Genomic DNA, 23512 nt, shown 5'->3' on the forward strand with positions numbered 1-23512 from the left:
AGTACTGGAGTGGGGTGCCATTGCCTTCTCCAAGACACCACCTTAAGCAATTGCTAACATTAAAATCACCAGCAACAGGACTCCACTTCTACAGAATTTCTGCCAAGTTTCCTGCAAATCTGAGATACTTAAAAATAAAAAGTAAAAAAACAAAAATCTAAGACGTCAACCTCCTGGTTTCTAATTTAAATACACAGATCCATTTCCTAGCACCTATCCAAAGAACTGTCTAGTCTTAGATGTCAATGTAACTCACTTATCACCTGCCCTCTCATTTACCAGTTTTCATCTTCATCAAGTAATATAACAAACGTGAAAGTGTATAAATTACAATTTTTATTTTAAATGCTTTTGCTATTTAGTTTAAAAATTTTGGTTTTGTTTACTTAACAGTCACATAGGCCTTGGAAATCACCAGTATATTCATGATTCATGTTTTCTGATCACATCTGTGATTATATCCCACTTGAAAAATCATCTTTCTCCTGAGTTGACTTTCATTCACTCTATCATCCTCATCAATGTCAACACTTCTTTGAAGGTCATCTGAATCACCTCCAAGGACTCTTCCCCATTTTTCCCCCCAATTCCTTGATTTCTGTCAGACTTTTATTTTTAAATTACTACCTTTCAAAATTTCCTTTTTCAAAACTTTCAATAGAAGAAAATTGTTTACTTTCAATTACTAACTCTCACGGTCTCTTTTTGTTGTTGTTGTAGTTCAGTCACTAAGTCGTGTCTGACTCTTTGTGATGCCATGGACTGCAACACGCCAGGCTTCCCTGTCCTTCACTATCTCCTAGAGTTTGCTTAAATTTATGTTCATTGAGTCAGTGGTGCTATCTAACCATTTCATCCTCTGTCGCCCTTTTCTCCTTTGCCTTCAATCTTTCCCAGCATCCAGGTCTTTTCAAATGAATCAGTTCTTCGCATCCAGTGGCCAAAGTATTGGAGCTTCAGCTTCAGCATCAGTCCTTCCAGTGAATATTCAGGGTTGATTTCCTTTAGGATTGACTGGTTTGATCTCCTTAAAGTTCGAGGGACTCTCAAGAGTCTTCTCCAGCACCAAAATTTGAAAGCATCAATTCTTCAGCACTCAGCCTCCTTTATGGCCCGACACTCACATCCATACATGACTACTGGAAAAACCATAGTTTTGACTATACGAACCTTTGTCACCAAAGTGATGTCTGTGCTTTTTAAGGCTCTGTCTAGGTTTGTCATAGCTTTCCTTTCAAGGAACAGTGAAGCCGCTCAGTTGTGTCCAGCTCTTTGTGACCCCATGGGGTGTAGCCTACCAGGCTCCTCTGTCCATGGGATTTTCCAGGCTATAGTCCTGGAGTGGATTGCCATTTCCTTCTCCAGTTCAAGGAGCAAGCATCTTTTAATTTGATGGTTGCAGTCACTGTCTGCAGTGATTTTGGAGCCCACAAAAAGAAAATCTGTCACTGCTTCCACTTTTTCCCCTTCTATTTGCCATGAAGTGATGGGACTGGACACCATATCTTAATTTTTTGAATGCTGAGTTTTAAGCCAGCTTTTCCACTCTCCTCTTTCACCCTCATCAGGAGTCTCTTTAGTTCCTCTTCACTTTCTACCATTAGAGTAGTAATATTTGCATATCTAAAGTTGTTGATATTTCTCCTGGCAATCTTGATTCCAGCTTGTGATTCATCCAGCCTGGCATTTCACATGATGTACTCTGCATGAGTACATAGATAAACAGAGTGACAGTACACAGCCTTGTCTTACTCCATTCCCAATTTGGAACCAGTCTGTTTTTCCATATAAGGTTCTAACTGTTGCTTCTTAACTCACATACAGGTTTCTCAAGACACAGGTAAGGTGGTCTGGTATTCCCATTCTCTTAAGAATTTTCCGCAGCTTGTTGTGATCCCTGGTGGTAGTAAAGAATCAGCCTGCAATGAGGAGACCTGAGTTCAATCCCTGGGTTGGGAAGATCCCCTGGAGGAGGGCAAGGCAACCCATTTCAGTATTCTTGCCTGGAGAATCCCCATGGATAGAACCTGGTGGGCTACAGTCCATGGGGTTGTGAAGAGTGGGACATGACTGAGCGACTAAGCACACAGCACATACAGTCAGAGGCTTTCATGTAGTCAATGAAGCAGAAGTAGATGTTTTTCTGGAATTACCTTGCTTTCTCTATGATCCAATGAATGTTGGCAATTTGATCTCTGGTTCCTCTGACTTTTCTAAACCCAGCTTGTACATCTGGAAGTTCTTGATTCACATAGTCCTGAAGCCTAGCTTGAAAGATTTTGAGTATTACCTTACTAGCATGTGAAATGAGCACAATTGTACAGCAGACTAAACATCCTCTGGCACATGCTCTGTTTACTCATCACCATTCCCAAGTCTTATTTCTAAAATGTATCTAACACAGTCTTATATAAAAGAGTGTGATAACATTTTAAGCAAATTTGAATTATGTGACATTCAAATGGTATGATATAGAAATACATGTAGAAGTACTGGGCTTCCCTAGTGGCTTAGATAGGTAAGGAATCTGAGAAGTACTGTTAGACTGATAGATGGATGAACCTTAGAAACATCAGGATAAGTGAAAGAAGTTCCTCATTAAAGACCACTCACATGGAAGTCCAGAAGAGGGGAGTCTACAGTGACAGAAAGTGGATTAATGATTGCCTAGGGCTGGGAAATAAAGGGAATGTGCATGTGATAGCTAAAGGATATAGAGTTCTTTCCTGAGTGATGAAAATGTTCTAAAATTGAGTGTGGTTATAGTTGTACATACTGTGGATATATTAAAACACAGTGAACTATATATTTTAAGTGGGCGATTGGTATGGTGTATGAATTATGTATCACTAAAGTCGTTAAAAAATATAAAACTGAATTAAAAATCCATGTATTAAAGTTTCATTTGATGTGCAAAATGTGAAATAACTTGAATCTCTCCCCCCTCTCCCCGCCATTAAAGATGTGAGAAGAGTTGTACAACCTCAGAGCCAACTGAGTCACCAACCACCTGCACTCCCTACTGCCACAACTGACGCCACTTCAGGTGATAAAGGCACATTCTCCATCAGCATGAGGGCCACTTACATGTTTCCTCTGTCAGCATTATTTCTGGATCATATAACTTACATTATGCAAAATTTTCTGGAACACACTCCTCGGGTGAGTGTGTTTCAACAAATTAGTTAGTGATCTCCTTCCTCTTACAGTGATTTTCTGCACCTCTGTTCTCAAACAATGTTCATTTTGAAGCCTCAACTATTTCTTTCTAGTCCTTCTGTCAGCCACAATATTTCTGGTCAGAGTTTACTCTTTCTTTCAATATCTATATCTACTAGCATACACATTTTCCTAAACTGGAAAAGAATGTTGCCATAAATAGGGGAAAAACTGTCACTGTGATCATTTTTCCATTGAGTTCAGGGAAAAGTAGATTAGGGGAGTGTTACAACAGAAAAAAAGGAAAACAACAAATCACAAATTTGGAAAGAAAAAAAATTCAAGAACTGAGTTCTCCAAGAAGGGTATCAAAGATGAGAGGGACTTAGGATTCGTAGAGTAGGCATAGCAGGACAGAGGGGAGAACCCCAGTTGGAGCTGTCAGGACACCCAAGTTCCACCCTGAGCCCAGGCCTCGGTCTCCACCTGCTCATCTGCAAAAGGAGGGGATGGGCCAGGCAGCCTGTCTCTTATTCTAACTTTTATTCTAAATCTTTTATTCTAAACTCAAAGTTCTAGGCTCTCTTACCTTCTTCTTTAAAATGACTCTCTGTGTCTTCGGTGAGACATCCAAAACGAGCTCTGCACAAGTAATGGCTTTGTTGGAAGTCACAGGCCGTCCTGTCCCCTCCTGTAAACTAGAATTGAAAAAACAGTAACAGTCACAATACACACACACCCTCCCCACCCCACACACATGTATTCAAGTATTCATAAGCAGATGCCTAAACCTCCACTATATAGAAAACTTTTTTTAATCATGGAAGAAAAAGTCTGACTCAAGATGCAGAAAGATCAAGGTCGTGTTGTTCTCCTGCATAGTTCAAAGATTCATTTGTCAGAAGATATACATAAAAGTGAAATTCTGACATAAAAGGATGACTATATATTTTTAGAGGGAAAAAACCAATCCAGACATTCCAAAGGTCCAAGAATTGGCTCTACTGTTTGCCAGGAAGATGATCAGCGTTACTGCATCCTCACATCTTAGCAAGAAATCAGAAGTTCCTTTAGGGTGAAAAGAAAACAAAGGGTTCATTATCACCTCCTCCAATTCTACCCTGTTGTGTTTCTCTGGGCTTAAGAAGCCTAAGTTTTATGGAATTGCTGCAGCCTTAACTATACTTTAGTGTATTTTGATGAGATTTTATTTAGATTATTCTCCTATTTCAATTAATCTCTATCATTAAAAAGGGACTGAAAAATTCAGAGTTAAAAATTAGCTTTCATGATATCAAAAGCACAAGTAAATTTTTAAAAATTGATTTAAACAAAATTAAAAACTTTTATTCTTCCAAAAGACATTACCAGGAAAGTAAAAACACAACCCATAGAATAGAAGATAGTTGCAAATCATGTATCTGATATGGGATCTGCACCCATATTACATAAGGAGCTGTAAAATTCAACAATAAAAAGGCAAAAAAAAATCATCAAATGTAAAAATGGGCCATGGATTTGAACAGACATTTCCCCAAAGATATACAAATGAGGAATTCCCTGGTAGTCCAGCAGTTGGGACACAGATCTTTCACTGCCATGGCCCAAGTGGCCAGGGTTCAATCCCTAGTGGGGGAACTAAGATTTGCAAGCTATGTAGCATGGAAAAAAAAAAAAGGTATACAACTGACCAATAAGCACATGGTAAGATCTTCGATATCATTAGCTAGTATAGAAATGCAAATGAAAACCACACTGAAATACCACTACTTATATAGTAGAATTGTTACAATTAAAAAAAAAAAGTGGAAAACAACAAGCATTGCAGAATATGTAGAAGAAACAAAACTCTTATACATTGCTGCCAGGAATATGAAATGATTCAGCTGCTGTGGAAAACAGTACAGCAGTTCCTCAAAAAGGTAATCAAAGAATTACCACAGAACCCAGCAATTCCACCCCAAGGTATACACACAAAAGAATTAAAACAAGTACTTAAATACATGTACAGGCATGTTGATTGCAGCACTGTTCATAATAGCCAAAAAGTAGGGACAACACAAATGCCCATCAAAGGAAGAATGGACAAAGAGAATGTGGTATAGCCGTGCAATGGAACATTACTCAGCCACAACAGGAACGAAAAAGTGACACATGCTACCATGTGGGTGAACCTTAAAAACATCACGCCAAGTGAAATAAGCCAGTCACAGAAGGTCAGACATTTTATGATAATTTATGTGAAATATCTGGAATGGGTAAACCCTTAGAGACAAGAACGCAGATCTGTGATTTCCAGGGGCTGGAAGAAAAGGTTTGAAAGTGAAAGTGAAGTCGCTCAGTCGTGTCCGACTCTTTGCAACCCCATGGACACCAGTCTCCTTCGTCCATGGGATTTTCTAGGCAAGGGTACTGGAGTGGGTTGCCATTTCCTTCTCCAGGGAATCTTCCCGACCCAGGGATCGAATCCAGGTCTCCCGCATTGTAGAGAGATGCTTTACCATCTGAGCCACCAGGGAAGTCCCTGGTGAGAAAAGAAAAGGTTTACTGGGCAGTAACTACTTAGGGTTTGGAGTGATGGAACTGTCTTGGAACTAGAGGTGGTAGCTGTTACATCATGAATACATTAAATGCCACCAAACTCATCACTTTAACAAATGGTTAATTTTACAGTTTATGAACTTCGCCTCAATTCAAAAAAAAATCCTAGTCTCTTTCCTCATCATTAGTTCTCATCAAAGATGCAAAGAAATAGGATCCACTACACTCCAAAATATAGTTCAACCTCTTAGCACACTAGATTCCCATAAACTTCTCTTTTTATCTATTCATATCTGCTCAACCTGTGACACTCCTAAGTCTCCACTAGGATTCTTCAGTTAAAGAGCTTAGTAACTACTGGAACATAAGAAAGTATAGAGAAAAACATGCATAGCAACCAGATTAAGGACTGGTTTTTCAGGCACTAAAACCTTATCAAAGCAAACATGCCCATTCATATCATTATTAGTGAAGTCTGGGGTCTAAGCAGATGAGAGAGATGTTGCACAGACTCAGACATCTCCTCGGGGGCCTCAGGCACATATAAAAATATTTCATAAGCAAAACTATTCAGGACATTTTGGAAATAATGTGACTTTAAATGTACTGTTCACCAGGTGACATATTTGGAATGCTAAAGATTCAGCTATTTTCCCAGTTTCTTCATGAATCAGCTTTAAAATTGGCCCTGTGATCAGCACAGAAACAACTGTATTTATGTGTTGGTGGAATGACTACCCTTAAAAGCCTAATATTCTGAATCTCTATGTACCTATCAATGTACCAATCTAACAAGCTGACTACTCCTTGCTTTTTTTTTTTTTCTAAATACAACTAATTAATCAGACAAACAATGAAGATCATAAGATTATAATTCTGAGGTAACTATAATTACTGTCAAGTTAAACTCCTCTGCTTGTCTTTAGGTGACTATTAAGAAGACCCTGAAGTGTCTGCTTAATCAGTGTTCTCAATGGGAGAGGAGGGTCAGAACAGTGATTCAAGTAATTATGGATGAAGATTAGTCAGTTTCAAATAAGGAAAGAGATAAAACAAATAAAAAATAGCAGCAAGAAGTTTAAAAATGCATAAGAACTATCACCATAAAGCAAGAGAAATTGAAGCTATTACAATAACAATGCCCCAAAAGAGTTGTTAAATACTAGAATGGATTATTGGGAAGCTCTTTAAAAAGAGGAGTCTTGCCTCTTTGGATAAATTTTACTCTAGCCAGAAGACAAGGGCTTAGACATAGACCTCTCAAGATAAAGTCTGAGACTAGGATTTGGTAAAGAATGGAAGGAATCTTCCTTCTTCCCTCAGCCTTCTGAGAACTGATTAAAATTTAAAACCAGTTAATAATTAGAGCTTTCTGCTTTACAAGAACAGTAATTTAACCCAGACTTACCCAGAGAACGTGTATGTAGCAGCAATGTAAATGAAATTTTCATAATAAAGCTGCTGGTTATCCTGGAAATCATTCATGTTGCAGCTGATCTCAGAGGAACCTGCCCCTTTAACAGTCAGAGTGATAAAAGGTGGCAGGGTGGGTTCATCCCAGGCATAATCCAAGGAAGTCATGGGCTTCACTTCAGTGCGGAGCCTGGGTTCAGCGACGCCATGCTGACTGAAGACAACTGGGACCTACAGGAATGGCAGAGAATAAGGAGAACCTTCATTCAGAGGGGTGATGCTGGACAAGTGATTCAGTGCCTCTTAGGTTCCAGATCTTTCCCAAATGAATGCTATACAGGGTACAAAACCACAAGTAAGCCTCAACAGCTGGCCTCTTTAAATGCCTTTCTAATCATCTTCAAAATTGCAAAAAGCCCACCAGTTAGAGGATATGGGCCACAGTCTGTTGGGTAAAAGGTTTTGAGAAGCTCTGACATACCAAATACCTAGAGAAAGCAACTCTGTTCTTTCAATGGCATCTAGTCTCACCCCACCATGCCCAGGATACACTATGAACAAAGAAAGGAACAAAAATCTTGGAATTCAGCTATGGAAAGTTACAAATTATAAGATATAAGGCATAATTTAAAATAGACTCTAACAACCTCCATCATGGCTGCACTTGGAAGATTCAGAAAGCTCACTGTTACTAAGCAACAGTAGAACTGCCCATTCTACTGGGCATTTGTCAATCTGATTCTGATTTCTCTTTATATGGAATGTCTGCATAGGGCCCCATGCTAACCAAACCATCTGGTCAAAGTAACTTTTGGGAGCTGAGAAGTCACTTCTGGACAAGGCTGCCCAGCAATCAAAATGACCAGCAGAAACCACCTCCCAATGGTAAGGATTTCTGAGACCCCTGTGCAGCTTCTTTTAAACCCAAGTTTACAATGTTTTTTTATCATTATCTTAAGTGCAGTATATACTCCACTTTCCCACATATGAAAGAGCCAAACTGGCTCTCAACTCCCCTTGATACCTTAGAAAAGTTGTCAATTCGGAAAGGAGGGGGTAACTGATCTGTATCACTGAAGGAGATCCTGTAGGTAGCTCCTCGGAGAGTAATTTCTACACGCAGGAAGAGGCATTTTCCCAGAGTATCTCTGCAACAAAAGGAAATCATGGAGGCTGCATAAAATGTAGGGAACAAGTTCCCAACTCACTTTCTTCTCATACTGCTCACAATTACCACTGTGTGTTCTTTGACCACATTTAAAAAGCAGAAACTGACAGTACAATCACACAGTAAAAAAGAAATCATTCAAGCAACGTTGAACAGCATGCCATAACTATATGATATCTACCAATTTTACTTTGTGTTTGTTTTGGGTCATAGTGTCAGTGCAACAAGTGAGTAAATATTGGTTGAACTACATAAAATTGTTGATACTAGACTACTTTTGACCTAGAAAAGAGGAATTTCATATGGTTCAAACTAATATGTTGATGTTATTAATATGTTGATGTTATTGATGAACAGGGTTCACACTGTAGGATAACGGAAGATGAGGAAGAATCCTGTGGAACGGAGGTACCAGATGCAATCATAATGTGTGTGCGTGTGTGTGTGTGTGTATTTAAATATAGACAAACCACTGTGGAGAATGGAAAGCTTTTCTTTATGGAAGAGTATCAGCTAATAAACGTAGAAGACATATAAGAACCAGAAATCACCATTTTGCAATAACTAATGTAATAACTAATTACATAACTAATGTAATAAAAACTAATGTAATAACTGATTCAGGTGAGAACCACCAAACCACTGACTGAAAGGTTTTGTGAAAAGTGAACATATAAAAAGTTCAAATTATCCCTACCATGAGCTAGTGTTGTTTACAAAGAAAAGATAACTTTACAATAGAGAGATCTGATGGACAGCACCTAAACCAAATGATGATCGAATTTAACAACGTCAATAATGGAACCAACAGACATCACAAGCCTCTTGACATGATGCAATGGGAAACATACACCACCACAGAAGTAATGTTCTTACCAAAAATGTCAGGCCCAAACTTAAACACAGAAAGCCATCAGAAAGTCCAGAAAAGAAAACATTCTATATGAAACTGGCCTGGACTCCAAAAATGTCAACGTTAATAAACACAAAAAAGGAAAACTGAGACAATGACCATTCCAGATTAAAGCAGATGAGAAACACCAGCCAAATAAAATGCACGATCCTTCACTGGACCCCAGATCTGGGGAGCAGGGTTACTGTGAAAAACACTTTAAAGGACATTTTATACATTTAAAAACATAATATTAAATTTCTTCAGTGTTTAGCGATAGGTGACAAATTTTTTATGTCTGAAGTATTATGATGACTTCATTTTACTTTCAAATGGTTTAGGAAAAAAACTATGCATATGAGTACATGTGGAGAGAAAACAAGAACAGAGCAAATGTTGAAAAGTAGGAAATGTAGGTAAAGAAGAGGTGTCTTTGTACTACTCCTACAAGTTCTCTGTGGGTTTAAATTGTTTCAAAATGAAAACTTGAGGAAAGTAAAGGAAACATCTGGCCCAGGTCCCTGCTCAGTAGTTTAGGGCCACACACTGAAACTATTTCAAAAGGATTAACAAAGGTATCATCCACCCCCACACTCCACACCTTTCTTTTCTTCTTTTAAGTAATCATGAGTAACTTTTCTGTTTAATTCTGAATTGGCTTCATACCACACAACAGACCTGGGCTGCCTCCACCAAAGCAGCGTATAAATCAGTGGTGGTTTTAGCTGCAAATTCCTCACCTTGCCTGCCCCCACCCCAACCTTGTGGGGAACATATGCCACTATGAGACAGGAGTTCTGGTTGAAGTCAGGATGAGGGCACTGAGGCCCTGTCCACTTCACTCACTTGGCCTATAAAGCCACCTCCTTAGACCCCTATGAATTCTAGGAACACAGCTTGAAAACCACTATACCAGATGCAATTAACTCTAATAAGGATCAGGGCAAAAGATAAGTAAGAAAGGCACATCATCAACAAAAACAAAATCAAAGAAAAACCTCATATAATGCATTTCTTTTTAAAGTCAAATATAAATATTATTTTGAATCAACTATTAATAAATTAGACATTTTTCTGTTTTCTTACAGTAGTGTTCTCCAAAGAGAACTCACCATAAGGTATAAATAATTTAATTTTGCTTCTAAATGTGTTGAATTAGCACTGATTTCAGGCTCTTTGGCTTCAGAAGCATTTGATGCAAAACATTAAAGAAGACAGAAACAAACAGAAAGACATCCCACGTTCATGGATTTAGAAGACTTAATATTGTCAAGATGTCAATGCTATGCAAAGTGGATCTAGAGATTTAATCAATGCTCATCAAAATTCCAACTGTTTTTTTTCCTCCAGAAATAGAAAAATTTATCCTAAAATTAAGATGGAATCTCTAGGGACTCCATGTAGCCAAAATAATCTTAAAAAAGAACAAAGATGGAGGTCTCACACTCCCTAATTTCAAAACCTATTACAAAGCTACTATAATCAAAACAGTCTGACACTGGCAAAAAGACAGAATATGAACGAACAGAATAGAGAAAGCCCAGAAATAAACCCTCACATATAGGGTCAAATAATTCTTGACAAGGGTGTAGAGACCATTCCGTAGGGAAAAGAAAGTTTTTTCAACATATAGTATTGGGAAAACTGGATATCCACAAACAAAAGAACAGAGTTGGACTCTTGTTGTTCAGTTGCTAAGTTGTGTCTGACTCTTTGCGACCCCATGAACTGCAGCACGCCAGGCTTCTCTGTCCTTCACTGTCTCTCTGAGTTTGCTCAAACTCAAGTCAATCGAGTCAGTGATGCCATCCAACTATCTGATCCTTTGTCACTCCCTTCTTCTCTTGCCCTCAGTTTTTCCCAGAATCAGGATCTTTTCCAATGAATCAGCTCTTCGCATCTGGTGGCCAAAGTATTGGAACTTCAGCTTTAGCATCTGTCCTTCCAATGAGTACTCAGGGTTGATTTCCTTTAGGACTGACTGGTTTGATCTCCTTGCAGTCCAAGGGACTCTCAAGAGCCTCCTCTAGCACCACAGTTTGAAAGCATCAGTTCTTCAGCACTCAACCTTCTTTACAGGCCAACTCTCACATCTATACATGACTACTGGAAAAATCATAGCTTTGATTATATGGACCTTTGTTGGCAAACTGATGTCTCTATTGGACTCTTAACCTTATATGAATACAAATGGATCAAAGACCTATACAGAAAAGCTAAAACTGTAAAACTCTCAGAAGAAAACATAGGGGAAAAGCTTCAAGACACTGGATTTGGCAATGATCTTGCATACAACACAAAAAGCACAGGAAACCAAAGTTAAAATGGGCAAGCTGGACTATATCAAAATTAAAAACTATACATCAAAGAATACAATCAACAGAGTAAAAATCCAACATATGAATGGGAGAGAATACATGTAAATTATATATCTCTTATATCAGACTGTAGGGTTGCAGAGAGTTGGACACTTAGAATGCATGCATGTATGTATCTCATAAGGGGTTAGTATCCAGAATATATAAAGGATTCCTACAACTCAACAACAACAAAAACCCAACTCAAAAACAGGCAAAGGACTTGAACAGACATGTCAGAAAAGATGTACAAATGGCCTAAAAGCACATGAAAAGAAGCTCAGCATCATTAATCATTAAGGAAATGAGAATCAAAACCATGAGATACCACCTCACACCCATGAGGATGGCTACTATCAAAAAAGAAAAAATAACAAGCGTTAGTAAAGATGTGGAGAAACTGGACCCTTGTGCGCTCTTTGCAAGAATGTAAAATGGTGAAATATAAATGGTGAATGTAAAATGGTCCCACTGTATAGCACAGTGAACCATATTCAGTATCCTATGATAAACCACAATGGAAAGGAATATGAAAAAGAACATATATATCTTGTTTATATAACTGAATCACTGTGCAGTATAGCAAAAATTGACACCACATTGTAAATCAGCTATACTTGAATAAATTAAAAAGAAGAAAGAATGAAACAGAATTTCACTGCACTAGAGAGAAACGTAATAAACTAAATGTTGCCACAAAAAAAAAAGAAGTTCTGACACATGTTACAATGTGGATGACATTGAGGACATTATGCTAAGTGAAATAAGCCAGTCACAAAAGACAAATATTGTATGATTTCACTTATCTGAGGTACCTAGAGTAGTCAAATTCATAGAGAAATGAGAACAGAGGTTGCCAGGGGTTAAGAAAGGGAAAATGAGGAATGTTGTTTAATGGATACAGAGTTTCTGTTTTGCAAGATGAAAAGAGTTTAGGAGACTGCACAACATGAACTTACCTAACACCCGTAAAGCTAAAAATGGCTAAGATGGTAAATTTAACTTTATGTGCCTGAGGCACACGAAATAGTGTCTGGGTCTTTATGTTATGCTATCTTTCTCATATGGTATGTGCATTTTACCACAATCTTTTTAAAGTTTAATACATTAAAAAAAAAAGCATTGGATGAAAGAAAAGAGTCCTCTTGTGCTAACTGACCCTGGCTTTTGTTGATTTTCCTTAATAAGGATCTAAGGGTCACTGGGTTGGGCAAAGAAGACTAGGGGATTTACTGTAATGGCATCTAATGAGAGAAGAGCTTGTACAGTGTGCAAGAATAGACAAAAACATCATCAAAGCTGCCATCTGAATGCTGACAAGAGTTGCAGGCGACCATGAGCTCAGTGCTACTCCTTGGACATGTGACCTCAGATGACAGCAACTGCACAATGGTCAAAACTGTCAACACCCCTTTTAGTTCATTTGATCAAAAGGTTCATTCCTATCTGCCTAGTCTTTGCAGTTTTAAGACCTTGGAGTCAGAAACATATGTGCCCATTTCATCAAGAGTAGTCTTACCAAAAGTAACTACTTGCTATTTACAACTTTATAAATATTTGATATTTATATGGTATTTACAGCTTAGTATTTATATTGCCGTACCTCAAACAAAACTACTTATTGACTAAATATAGTCTCTGCACTCACCTCATGTTGATATGGAAGGAATTATTCTTATTGACTTCGAAGCCTCCAGACCAAATACAATTGGGAACATCCATCAGTCGGACACATAACAGCTGATCGTAGTCATTCCGAGGCCAATGGAACACCACACTGGAACCAGGAAGCGTGGAAATGTAACCTTCAGGATTGGCTGTTCCCTAAAACACGGTATCACTGGCTTTAGTCAAAAGTCAAGCCAAGACGTAAATGTTTACTGAAAATCTGTCTACCCTGAGCCTTGCCCATCACCAGGAGCTGTTCAGGGCACCAAAGGCACAAAATGGTTCAGTTCAGTTCAGTTGCTCAGTCATGTCCGACTCTTTGCAACCCCATGGATTGCAGCACACCAGGCCTCCCTGTCCACTACTAATTCCCGGAGTTCACTCAAACTCATGTCCACTGAGTCGGTGATGCCATCCAACCATCTCATCCTCTGTTGTCCCCTTTTCCTCCAGCCTTCAATCTTTCCCAGCATCAGGGTCTTTTCAAATGAGTCAGTTCTTTGCATCAGGTGGCCAAAGTATTGGAGTTTCAACTTCAATATCAGTTCTTTCAATGAACACTAAGGACTGATCTCCTTTAGGATGGACTGGCTGGATCTCCTTGCACTCCAAGGGACTTTGAAAAGTCTTCTCCAACACCACAGTTCAAACCCATCAATTCTTCGGTGCTCAGCTTTATTTACAGTCCAACTCTCACATCCATACATGACTACTGGAAAAACCACAGCTTTGACTAGACAGACCTTTGATGGCAAAGTAATGTCTCTGCTTTTGAATATGCTATCTAGGTTGGTCATAACTTTCCTTCCAAGGAGTAAGCATCTTTTAATTTCATGGCTGTAGTCACCATCTGCAGTGATTTTGGAGACCCAAAATATAAAGTCTGACACTGTTTCCACTGTTTCCCCATCTATTTGCCATGATCTTAGTTTTCTGAATGTTGAGCTTTAAGCCAACTTGTTCACTCTCCTCTTTCACTTCCATCAAAAGGCTCTTTAGTTCTTCTTCACTTTCCGCAGTAAAGGTGGTGTCATCTGCATATCTGAGGTTATTGATATTTCTCCTGGCAATCTTGAATCCAGCTTGTGCTTCTTCCAGCCCAGCGTTTCTCATGATGTACTCTGCATAGAAGTTAAATAAGCAGGGTGACAAGATACAGCCATGACGTACTCCTTTTCCTATTTGGAACCAGTCTGTTGTTCCATGTCCAGTTCTAACTGTTGCTTCCTGACCTGCATTTCTCAAGAGGCAGGTCAGGTGATCTGGTATTCCCAACTCTTGAAGAATTTTCCAGTTTATTGTGATCCACATAGTCAAAGGCTTTGGCATAGTCAATAAAGAAGAAATAGATGTTTTTCTGGAACTCTCTTGCTTTTTCCATGATCCAGCGGATGCTGGCAATTTGATCTCTGGTTCCTCTGCCTTTTCTAAAACCAGCTAGAACATCTGGAAGTTCACGGTTCACGTATTGCTAAAGCCTGGCCTGGAGAATTTTGAGCATTACTTTACTAGCGTGTGAGATGAGTAAAGCTGTGTGGTAGTCTGAACATTCTTTGGTATTGCCTTTCTTTGAGACTGGAATGAAAACCAACTTTTTCCAGTCCCGTGGCCACTGCTGAGTTTTCCAAATTTGCTGGCATATTGAGTGCAGCACTTTCACAGCATCATCTTTCAGGATTTGAAATAGCTCAACTGGAATTCCATCACCTCCACTAGCTTTGTTCGTAGTGATGCTTCCTAAGGCCCACTTGACTTCACATTCCAGGATGTCTGGCTCCAGGTGAGTGATCACACCATCGTGATCATCTGGGTCATGAAGATCTTTGTTTTGTCGTTCTTCTGTGTATTCTTGCCACCTCTTCTTAATATCTTCTGCTTCTGTTAGGTCCAGACCATTTCTGGCTTTTATTGAGCCCACCTTTGTATGAAATGTTCTCTTGGTGTATCTAATTTTCTTCAAGAGATCACTAGTCTTTCCTATTCTATTGTTTTCCTCTATTTCTTTGCACTTTTGCAAAGAAAGTCCATTGAGGAAGGCTTTTGCATTGAGGAAGGCTTTCTTATCTCTCCTTGCTATTCTTTGGAACTCTGCATTCGGATGCTTATATGTTTCCTTTTCTCCTTTGTTTTTCACTTCTCTTCTCTTCACAGCTATTTGTAAGGCCTCCTCAGACAGCCATTTTGATTTTTTGCATTTCTTTTTCTTGGGGATGGTCTTGAAAACTGCCTCCTGTACAATGTCAGGAACCTCCATCCATAGTTCATCAGGCACTCTATCAGATCTAGTCCTTTAAATCTATTTCCCACTTCTACTGTATAATCATAAGGGATTTGATTTAAGTCATACCTGAATGGTCTAGTGGTTTTCCCTACTTTCTTCAATTTAAGTCTGAATTTGGCAATCAGGAGTTCATGATCTGAGCCACAGTCAGCTCCTGGTCTTGTTTTTGCTGACTGTACAGAGCTTTTGCATTTTGGCTGCAAAGAATATAATCAGTCTGATTTTGGTGTTGACCATCTGGTGATGTCCATGTGTAAAGTCTTCTCTTGTGTTGTTGGAAGAGGGTGTTGCTATGATCAATTCGTTCTCTTGGCAAAACTCTATGAGCCTTTGCCCTGCTTCATTCTGTACTCCAAGGCCAAATTTGCCTGTTACTCCAGGTGTTTCTTAACTTCCTACTTTTGCATTCCAGTCTCCTATGAAAAGGATATCTTTTTTGGGTATTAGTTCTAAAAGGTCTTGTAGGTCTTCATAGAACCGTTCAACTTCAGCTTCTTCAGCATTACTGGTCAGGGCATAGACTTGGATTACCATGATATTGAACGGTTTGCCTTGGAAGTGAATAGAGATCATTCTGTCATTTACTCACATCAAAAAACTTAGTGCTGATGGGGAGATAACTCATTAAAATGAAATGTGACATTCAAATTTAAATGACATTAAAATTCACCGTGCTATTAAATAGGCACTCATCATTCTTCAAAAGCAAGCTGCTTACCTGTCCCCTGGCAAATTCCCTCTGTGCAAATGCAAGCTTGTGGGATGACTTATTATCTAACAGGTAACGAGGGGCAAAGATGACCATACAGGTGTCAATATATCGGCCTCGGCCTTTCTTGACATCAATACCTATGAATAACAAGAACCAGTTCCATGAATTAATCAGAAGGAAAAAAGAATGGTCTAAAAGAATTAAATAGCCTTCACAATTACTTAGTTTCTCTGAGATAATGATTGTAGCACCCAGAGAGGCTGTGAGGTTTCCTAAGAATAGAACAAAAACAGCAAAAACCTTCAAAGTATTATTCTTTATTCCCATTTAGACCTTAAAAAGTCTCCTTGGCAACATCAATATCCCCATAACTCCCAGCTTCTTCCTAAAGTGTGCACAACTGTAACAGCAACTAAAACAAACAGGTGTTTAGCTTGGTTTCCATTTATGAAGCTGACTACTAAGATGGTTTATGTGACACATTTCTCCTTACAAATGGGACACAAAATTTCCTCCTAAAGAACATGCAACCCTTTTACAACATAGAGGAGAATCTGTGTATTACTTAACTGCATTTTGCAACTGCCCTAAACTCAACTGACTCTTAGTATTTTCTGTCAGCCCAAGAATCCAGCTCAAATATAATGCTAAATACTACTGAATTTATTCCTTCATAAAATAAACGTTTTCGGCACCTAATAGGTACTGTGGGGAAAAAAGACAAACAAAAAACATACTAAGGAAAGAAAGTCATAGTCAATCAAAAGGAAATCTCAAAACACCAAGTTCCAAAGAAAGAAAAATGAAATAACACCATATTATCTCAAAAACTCTGATAATAACTTTTAAAAATCCAAAATTCAATGGATGAGTTCTTTCATTCATTTAGACAATGAATAAAGTAACTATATTCAAGGCCTTGGGTTGAACTCTGGTTACACAATGATAATATTTATGGTAAAAAATAACAAAAAATAATAATATTTATTGAACTCTTAGTACACATTACACCCTCTTCCAAAGGCTCAACATTTAATTCTTTTTTTTTTCAACATTTAATTTTTATAACAACCTTGTGAGTTAGATATTTTCATTCCTTCATTTTTGCAGATGAGGAAACTAAGGCAGGAAAGATAAGTGACTTGTCCTTAAGTGACACAACCAGTAGGTGGCGTAGCTGGATTAAACCCAGGGAGCCTGCCTCGGAGACATACACAAAGGACCCTACTCTTGAGAAATCTGTATGCAGGTCAGGAAGCAACAGTTAGAACTGGACATGGAACAACAGACTGGTTCCAAATAGGAAAAGGAGTACGTCATGGCTGTATCTTGTCACCCTGCTTATTTAACTTATATGCAGAGCACATCATGAGAAACTCTGCATTGGAAGAAGCACAAGCTGGAATCAAGATTGCCAGGAGAAATATCAATAACCTCAGATATGCAGATGACACCACCCTTATGGCAGAAAGTGAAGAGGAACTAAAAAGCCTCTTGATGAAAGTGAAAGTGGAGAGTGAAAAAGTTGGCTTAAAGCTCAACATTCAGAAAACGAAGATCATGGCATCTGGTCCCATCACTTCATGGCAAACAGATGGGGAAACAGTGGAAACAGTGTCAGACTTTATTTTTTTGGGTCTCCAAAATCACTGCAGATGGTGACTGCAGCCATAAAATTAAAAGACGCTTACTCCTTGGAAGGAAAGTTATGACCAACCTAGATAGCATATTCAAAAGCAGAGACATTACTTTGCCGACTAAGGTCCGTCTAGTCAAGGCTATGGTTTTTCCAGTGGTCATGTATGGATGTGAGAGTTGGACTGTGAAGACGGCTGAGTGCAGAAGAATTGATGGGTTTGAACTGTGGTGTTGGAGAAGACTCTTGAGAGTCCCTTGGACTGCAAGGAGATCCAACCAGTCCATCCTAAAGGAGATCAGTCCTGAATGTTCACTGGAAGGAATGATGCTGAAGCTGAAACTCCAATACTTTGGCCACGTCATGCAAAGAGTTGAGTCACTGGAAAAGACTTTGATGCTGGGAGGGATTGGGGGCAGGAGGGGAAGGGGACGACAGAGGATGAGATGGCTGGATAGCATCACTGACTTGATGGACATGAGTCTGAGTGAACTCCGGGAGTTGGTGATGGACAGGGAGGCCTGGCATGCGGCGATTCATGGGGTTGCAAAGAGTCGGACACGACTGAGCGACTGAACTGAACTGAACTGAACTGAACTTAAAGACAAGTATTGAGAGACCATAAAAAGAGAAGTGACTTTAGGATATGACAACCAGATGTCCCAACATATTTTAATTATAAATATTTTGAACTGTTAACTCCCTAATTCACTTGTCTTTATTGTAAATCTTAAAAATAGCTGAAAAACTGAGCAAATCACAGAAACAAAATCACTCTTTGAAACTCTGTATCTAAGAAATGCTCAGTAATACTGGAACAGTCAGAAAGATCCTCTGGAGAAGGGAATGGCTACCCACTACAGTATTATTGCCTGGAGGATTCCATGGACAGAGGAGTTTGGCAGGCAATGGTGCACGGGGTCACAAAGAGACACGACTGAGTAACGTATTTTCAACACTAAAACTCTGTATCTAAGAAACGTTCAGTAATACTGGGGTAGGGAGATATACCCCCATCACTTTTCTATGACACACAGAAAAGCATTAATTGTCAGAAATCAACCTTATCATGTAATAGTTCAGTTCAGTTCAGTCATTCAGTCATGTCCGACTCTTTGCGACCCCATGAACAGCAGCATGCCAGGCCTCCTTGTCCATCACCAACTCCTGGAGTTTACCCAAACTCACGTCCATTGAGTCGGTGATGCCATCCAACCATCTTATCCTCTGTCATCTCCTCCTCCTGCCCTCAATCTTTCCCAGCATCAGGGTCTTTTCAAATGAGTCAGTTCTTTGCATCAGGTGGCCAAAGTATTGGAATTTCAGCTTCAGCATCAGTCCTTTCAATGAATACCCAGGGCTGATCTCCTTCAGAATGGACTGGTTGGATCTCCTTGCAATCCAAGGGACTCTCAAGAGTCTTCTCCAACACCACAGTTCAAACCCATCAATTCTTCTGCACTCAGCTTTATTTATAGTCCAACTCTCACATCCATACATGACTACTGGAAAAACCATAGCCTTGACTAGACAGACCTTTGTTGGTAAAGTAATGTCTCTGCTTTTTAATAAGCTGTCTAGGATGAGATGGCTGGATGGCATCACCGACTCGATGGACGTGCGTTTGAGTGAACTCCAGGAGATGGTGATGGACAGGGAGGCCTGGCGTGCTGCGATTCATGAGGTCACAGAGTCGGACACGACTGAGCAACTGAACTGAACTAAACTGAACTAGGTTCGTCACAACTTTCCTTCTAAGGAGCAAGCATCTTTTAATTTCATGGCTGCAGTCACCATCTGCAGTGATTTTGGAGCCCCCCAAAATAAAGCCAGCCACTGTTTCCATTGTTTCCTCATCTATTTGCCATGAAGTGATGGGACCAGATGCCTGATCTCAACTAATATACCTATTAAAGGTATATTTGATATCACAGAAAGAGTCTATAGCATCAAGACTCAATTAAAAAAAATTTTTTTTGTTTCCCTTTTATCTCAGATTGCCCTGGGAAACCCTTAACAAATGAATAGCTGATAAGATCAAAATATACAAAATCATCCTTATTGGAGGTACATGTTAAGGTTACCTGGTCAGGCCCTGCCTGGCTTTTCCACTTGTGTCTGTGCTTTCAACTTTCCTGATAGGAAGCTAGTTATCTACCCAATCCTTCAAAAATAGTCATATAAGAGATTCCACAAATTCTCTTAATACATGCCAAGATCTTATATAAAATCTCATCTTAGCTCAGACTCTCTCTTCCTTTCTTTAGTGTAACAACGAAATGTGAAACACAGTCTTGTCCCTAAAAACATAAGTGACATGTTCTAATGAATGCACTTAGCATCTAAGTTTGTGTGTGCACCCACTGCATAGTTCCACTGGACAGCTCGCTGTGCCTTTCAGCCAGAACTCTGTGCGCTTCCTTAGCACCAGCTGCTTGAAAAGGCACAGGCACCACCATGTTTCCTCCAATCTGTCCCAACTATGGCTTCTGGCCAACCTGCAGGGGCTTGCTTTGGAAACTCTATCAAGGACCAGACATCCCAGCAGAAAGCCAAACTCAGCATGAAGTGGACTTTGCCTAAAGGGATGGAGTGAACAAACATGAAAATTGTGATCCTCAGCTGGAGGATCAGATAAAAGTTCATCTTTTCTATTAAAAGTCTTCATGTCAACTTTAAAGGAGATAGCTTCCATGTCAAGGGAGAATGCATGCAAATTCATGTTTAAAAAAAAAAAAACAAAACAAAAAAGCAAACTATACTCGGAAGAGTCTTTCACTAATAAACCCTCTAACACTTAAACAAAGCACTGACTCCATGGGAGTCATGGCAAACAGCTAAGTAATACCATCTCAATTTTTCCTTCTGTAACATGACTCTCTACATCAGCACTGTCCAGAACAGTAGCCACTAGTCATACATGACCACTCGTATGCACCAAAATTTAAAAAAAAAAAAAAATTCAGTTTCTTTGTCACACTCACCACATTTCTTAGTAATGTACTCTCAAGTGCTCAGCAGCCATGTGTGGCTAGTGCCTCCAAATTAGACAGTACAAGACAGAACATTTCCACTACCACAGAGAGCTCAATGGTTTCCCAATATTCAACAGTAAACAATGCTTTGAAAGCCCGGAAGTTATACAGGAAAGGAAGGATGCACTGCTAACACTTCAAATCTGAGACATAATTAAATCAAGTTTGTCTTAATCTTTTGTGACATCTTTTGAGGCACACAGGCATAGGCACATCTTCCCTTGGTGCGCCCCACCTCTAGAATCTAAGCAAGCTTGTGCGTGTAAAGTGTTAAAGCACCAATCTAGATTAGTCATGTGTGCTCAGTTGTGACCAACTCTTTGTGACTGCATGAACTCTTGCCTGCCAAGCTCCTCTGTCCATGAGATTTCCCAGGGAAGAATATTGGAGTGGGTTGCCATTTCCTTCTCCAGGGGATCTTCCCAATCCAGGGATCAAACCTGTGTCTCCTGCATTGCAGATATTCTTCACCACTGAGTCACCTGGGAAGCCCTCTAAGCTAGCTTAGGGATTTCTAATTATCCATAACCACCAAGTGCATTTTATATTTTTTGCCTCAAATGTGGACACCTCAGTCATAATCCTAATTCCAACCCAGACGTTCCCTTTATATCTGCACAAGTCACTTAACCCCTAAGCTTCAGTTTCAAGGAAAACAATGCTTCTTGCCCTCTTAGGGCTTGCAGATTTCAATGAACGCGTGGGAAATGGAGGATGAAAAGCATTCTAAGTGTTCCTATTATTGCCATGAAAAATAAGGATTCAAGCCAAACTGATACTTTCCTGACACAGGTGAGTCTGAAACTAAACAGCCTCAGACCTCAAAGGGGCAGTGTTTAGGTAGCTCCCTGGATCCCTAGGAGACTAGGTCTGTGATGATATCAATCTAGCATTCAGAGAATGGATACCTGACCCAATGGCAAATGAGAAAACCAGCACTTGCAGACAGACCAAAATGTAGGGCCAGCTTACCCCTCCAAGCCTGAAGTCGTCGGCCCATGGTTTAAATTCTCCCCCTCCCCCAAATGTAACCCACCAATGTTATAGATCAGCCCTGGGCGGTTTCCTTGCTGGATGACTCTGAGAGCTCGGACGCCACTACCACCATCCAGGGAGAAGCCCTGACACCAGCCTGGCATGCCTTCAGGGTGAATCCCCCTTCCGATTCTCATCGTGCAGCTGTGGGGCAGAAAAGCAAAGACGTATATAGACATTCATCCATAAGAAAGTCTATTCTACCTGTTCTAATCAGGAAGCCTTGCTGTGGCTGTCGGCCAAAATTAGAACTCTAACACTGACTCTTCCTCATTTTCATGTTATTCCCAAACACAGAGAGGCAATTAATCAGTGGTCAAAACTCAATCTGAGAGGTAGTCACAGTTCAGCAACGTGTGACATGTATTGACCTCCACAATTAGACATTTTAGGGGAAAACCGATTCTGGGAGCATAAGGCATGAGGAAAATGCTACAATATCTGAAAAACAAAGATTTAAAGCAAACTGATACTTTCCTGACTCTGTGTTTCAAGGGTTCATGAAATACCCTGAACATACAAGAGAAGTATGTACGGAAGATGCAGCTAATGGTACATTCATTCAAGGGCCTGGTGCTATTATAACAGCAAAGCACCATGCAGTTGGCCAGCATCCTGTCATGGATCCTGGAAACATAATTCCCAGATGTGTGTTCCAGCTCCACCACTAACAAGCAATGTAACTTTGGGCAAATAACTCTCCCTGGGCCTCAGTTTCCTCATCTTCCTCAGTTTTCTCATTCCTTTGCTGTGCTGCCTAATCCACTGAAATGTTGGGAGAATCAAATGAGATCATCTACGTGGAAAGGCTTTGGAAACTGAGTTTGACGGACAAAACAAACTGTGTTTTGAATTTCAAGCGCTGGATCTAAAACTGTCAAGATCCATTCAGGGAAACAGTGAGCCTGGGCCTGCTGCCCATGTCAAGCGGCTGTTTTGTGTCTCCTACTGGCCAGCACCCTGGTCAGTCCTCTCCTGACTCCAGCCCAACCTCTAGGTAGATAGATGCATCTGTATCCACTGGAGTGGCCCTCCTCTAAGTTTGCAGCATCCTTCTATAGATAATGGGGTATGGCATTTTAGCAGTGTCAGATTCACCTACATATTTTTGGGTTAAGGCTAAATATCAGAAGACCACTGTAAAAAGCAGAATGTCAAATCCAAGAAAAAATAAATAAAGTGAATTAATGCCCTGTGCTTGGTCACTCAGCCATGTCTGACTCTTTGTGACCCACTGGACTGTAGCCCACCAGGCTCCTCCATGGAATTTCCCAGGCAAGAATACTGGAGTGGGTTGTCATTTCCTTAATGCCCTACTATACATTAAGAAGGACATGTCTGCTAATCCTCACAATTGTTGCTTTTTCCTGTGTTTAAACAGGTAATGAGTGCTTTGAGATCTCGAAATGGCACACTTTATTTCAACAGAAAGATGGATTTCAGAATCTAATACACAAGATGGCCTGGATTGGATTAATGGGGTGCAGGCTCTCTACCAACAGGCCAACCTGTCTTCCCTCTGAAGCCAGCTCCTCTGCTTGCGCTGAGTGCTTCCAGGAGAGAGAAACCACGTAGAAAAGAGAGCATGTGGGTCTCTCACCATCAGCAGAGTTAT

The 23512-nt window shown here is 39.8% G+C and overlaps 1 protein-coding gene across 15 annotated transcripts in view; it reads right to left on the reverse strand.

The window, feature by feature from the left end:
- VPS13D (vacuolar protein sorting 13 homolog D) overlaps positions 1-23512 on the reverse strand; it is a 267380-nt gene that overhangs the window by 128550 nt on the left and 115318 nt on the right. For 14 of the 15 annotated variants that reach the window (XM_042257233.1, XM_012187296.3, XM_042257230.1 and 11 more), the window contains 6 exons: positions 21899-22041; positions 16198-16328; positions 13179-13354; positions 8138-8261; positions 7109-7344; positions 3749-3857 (listed from right to left, as the gene is read on the reverse strand). In XM_042257233.1, the coding sequence (XP_042113167.1) occupies positions 3749-3857; positions 7109-7344; positions 8138-8261; positions 13179-13354; positions 16198-16328; positions 21899-22041 (919 nt within the window). Of the gene's footprint in view, positions 1-2153; positions 2265-3748; positions 3858-7108; positions 7345-8137; positions 8262-13178; positions 13355-16197; positions 16329-21898; positions 22042-23512 lie in introns of all 15 variants that reach the window. The other variant, XR_009595826.1, reaches the window with a different exon arrangement.

This window comes from Ovis aries, chromosome 12 (assembly GCF_016772045.2).
Source record: "Ovis aries strain OAR_USU_Benz2616 breed Rambouillet chromosome 12, ARS-UI_Ramb_v3.0, whole genome shotgun sequence".
Lineage (NCBI taxonomy): Eukaryota > Metazoa > Chordata > Mammalia > Artiodactyla > Bovidae > Ovis > Ovis aries.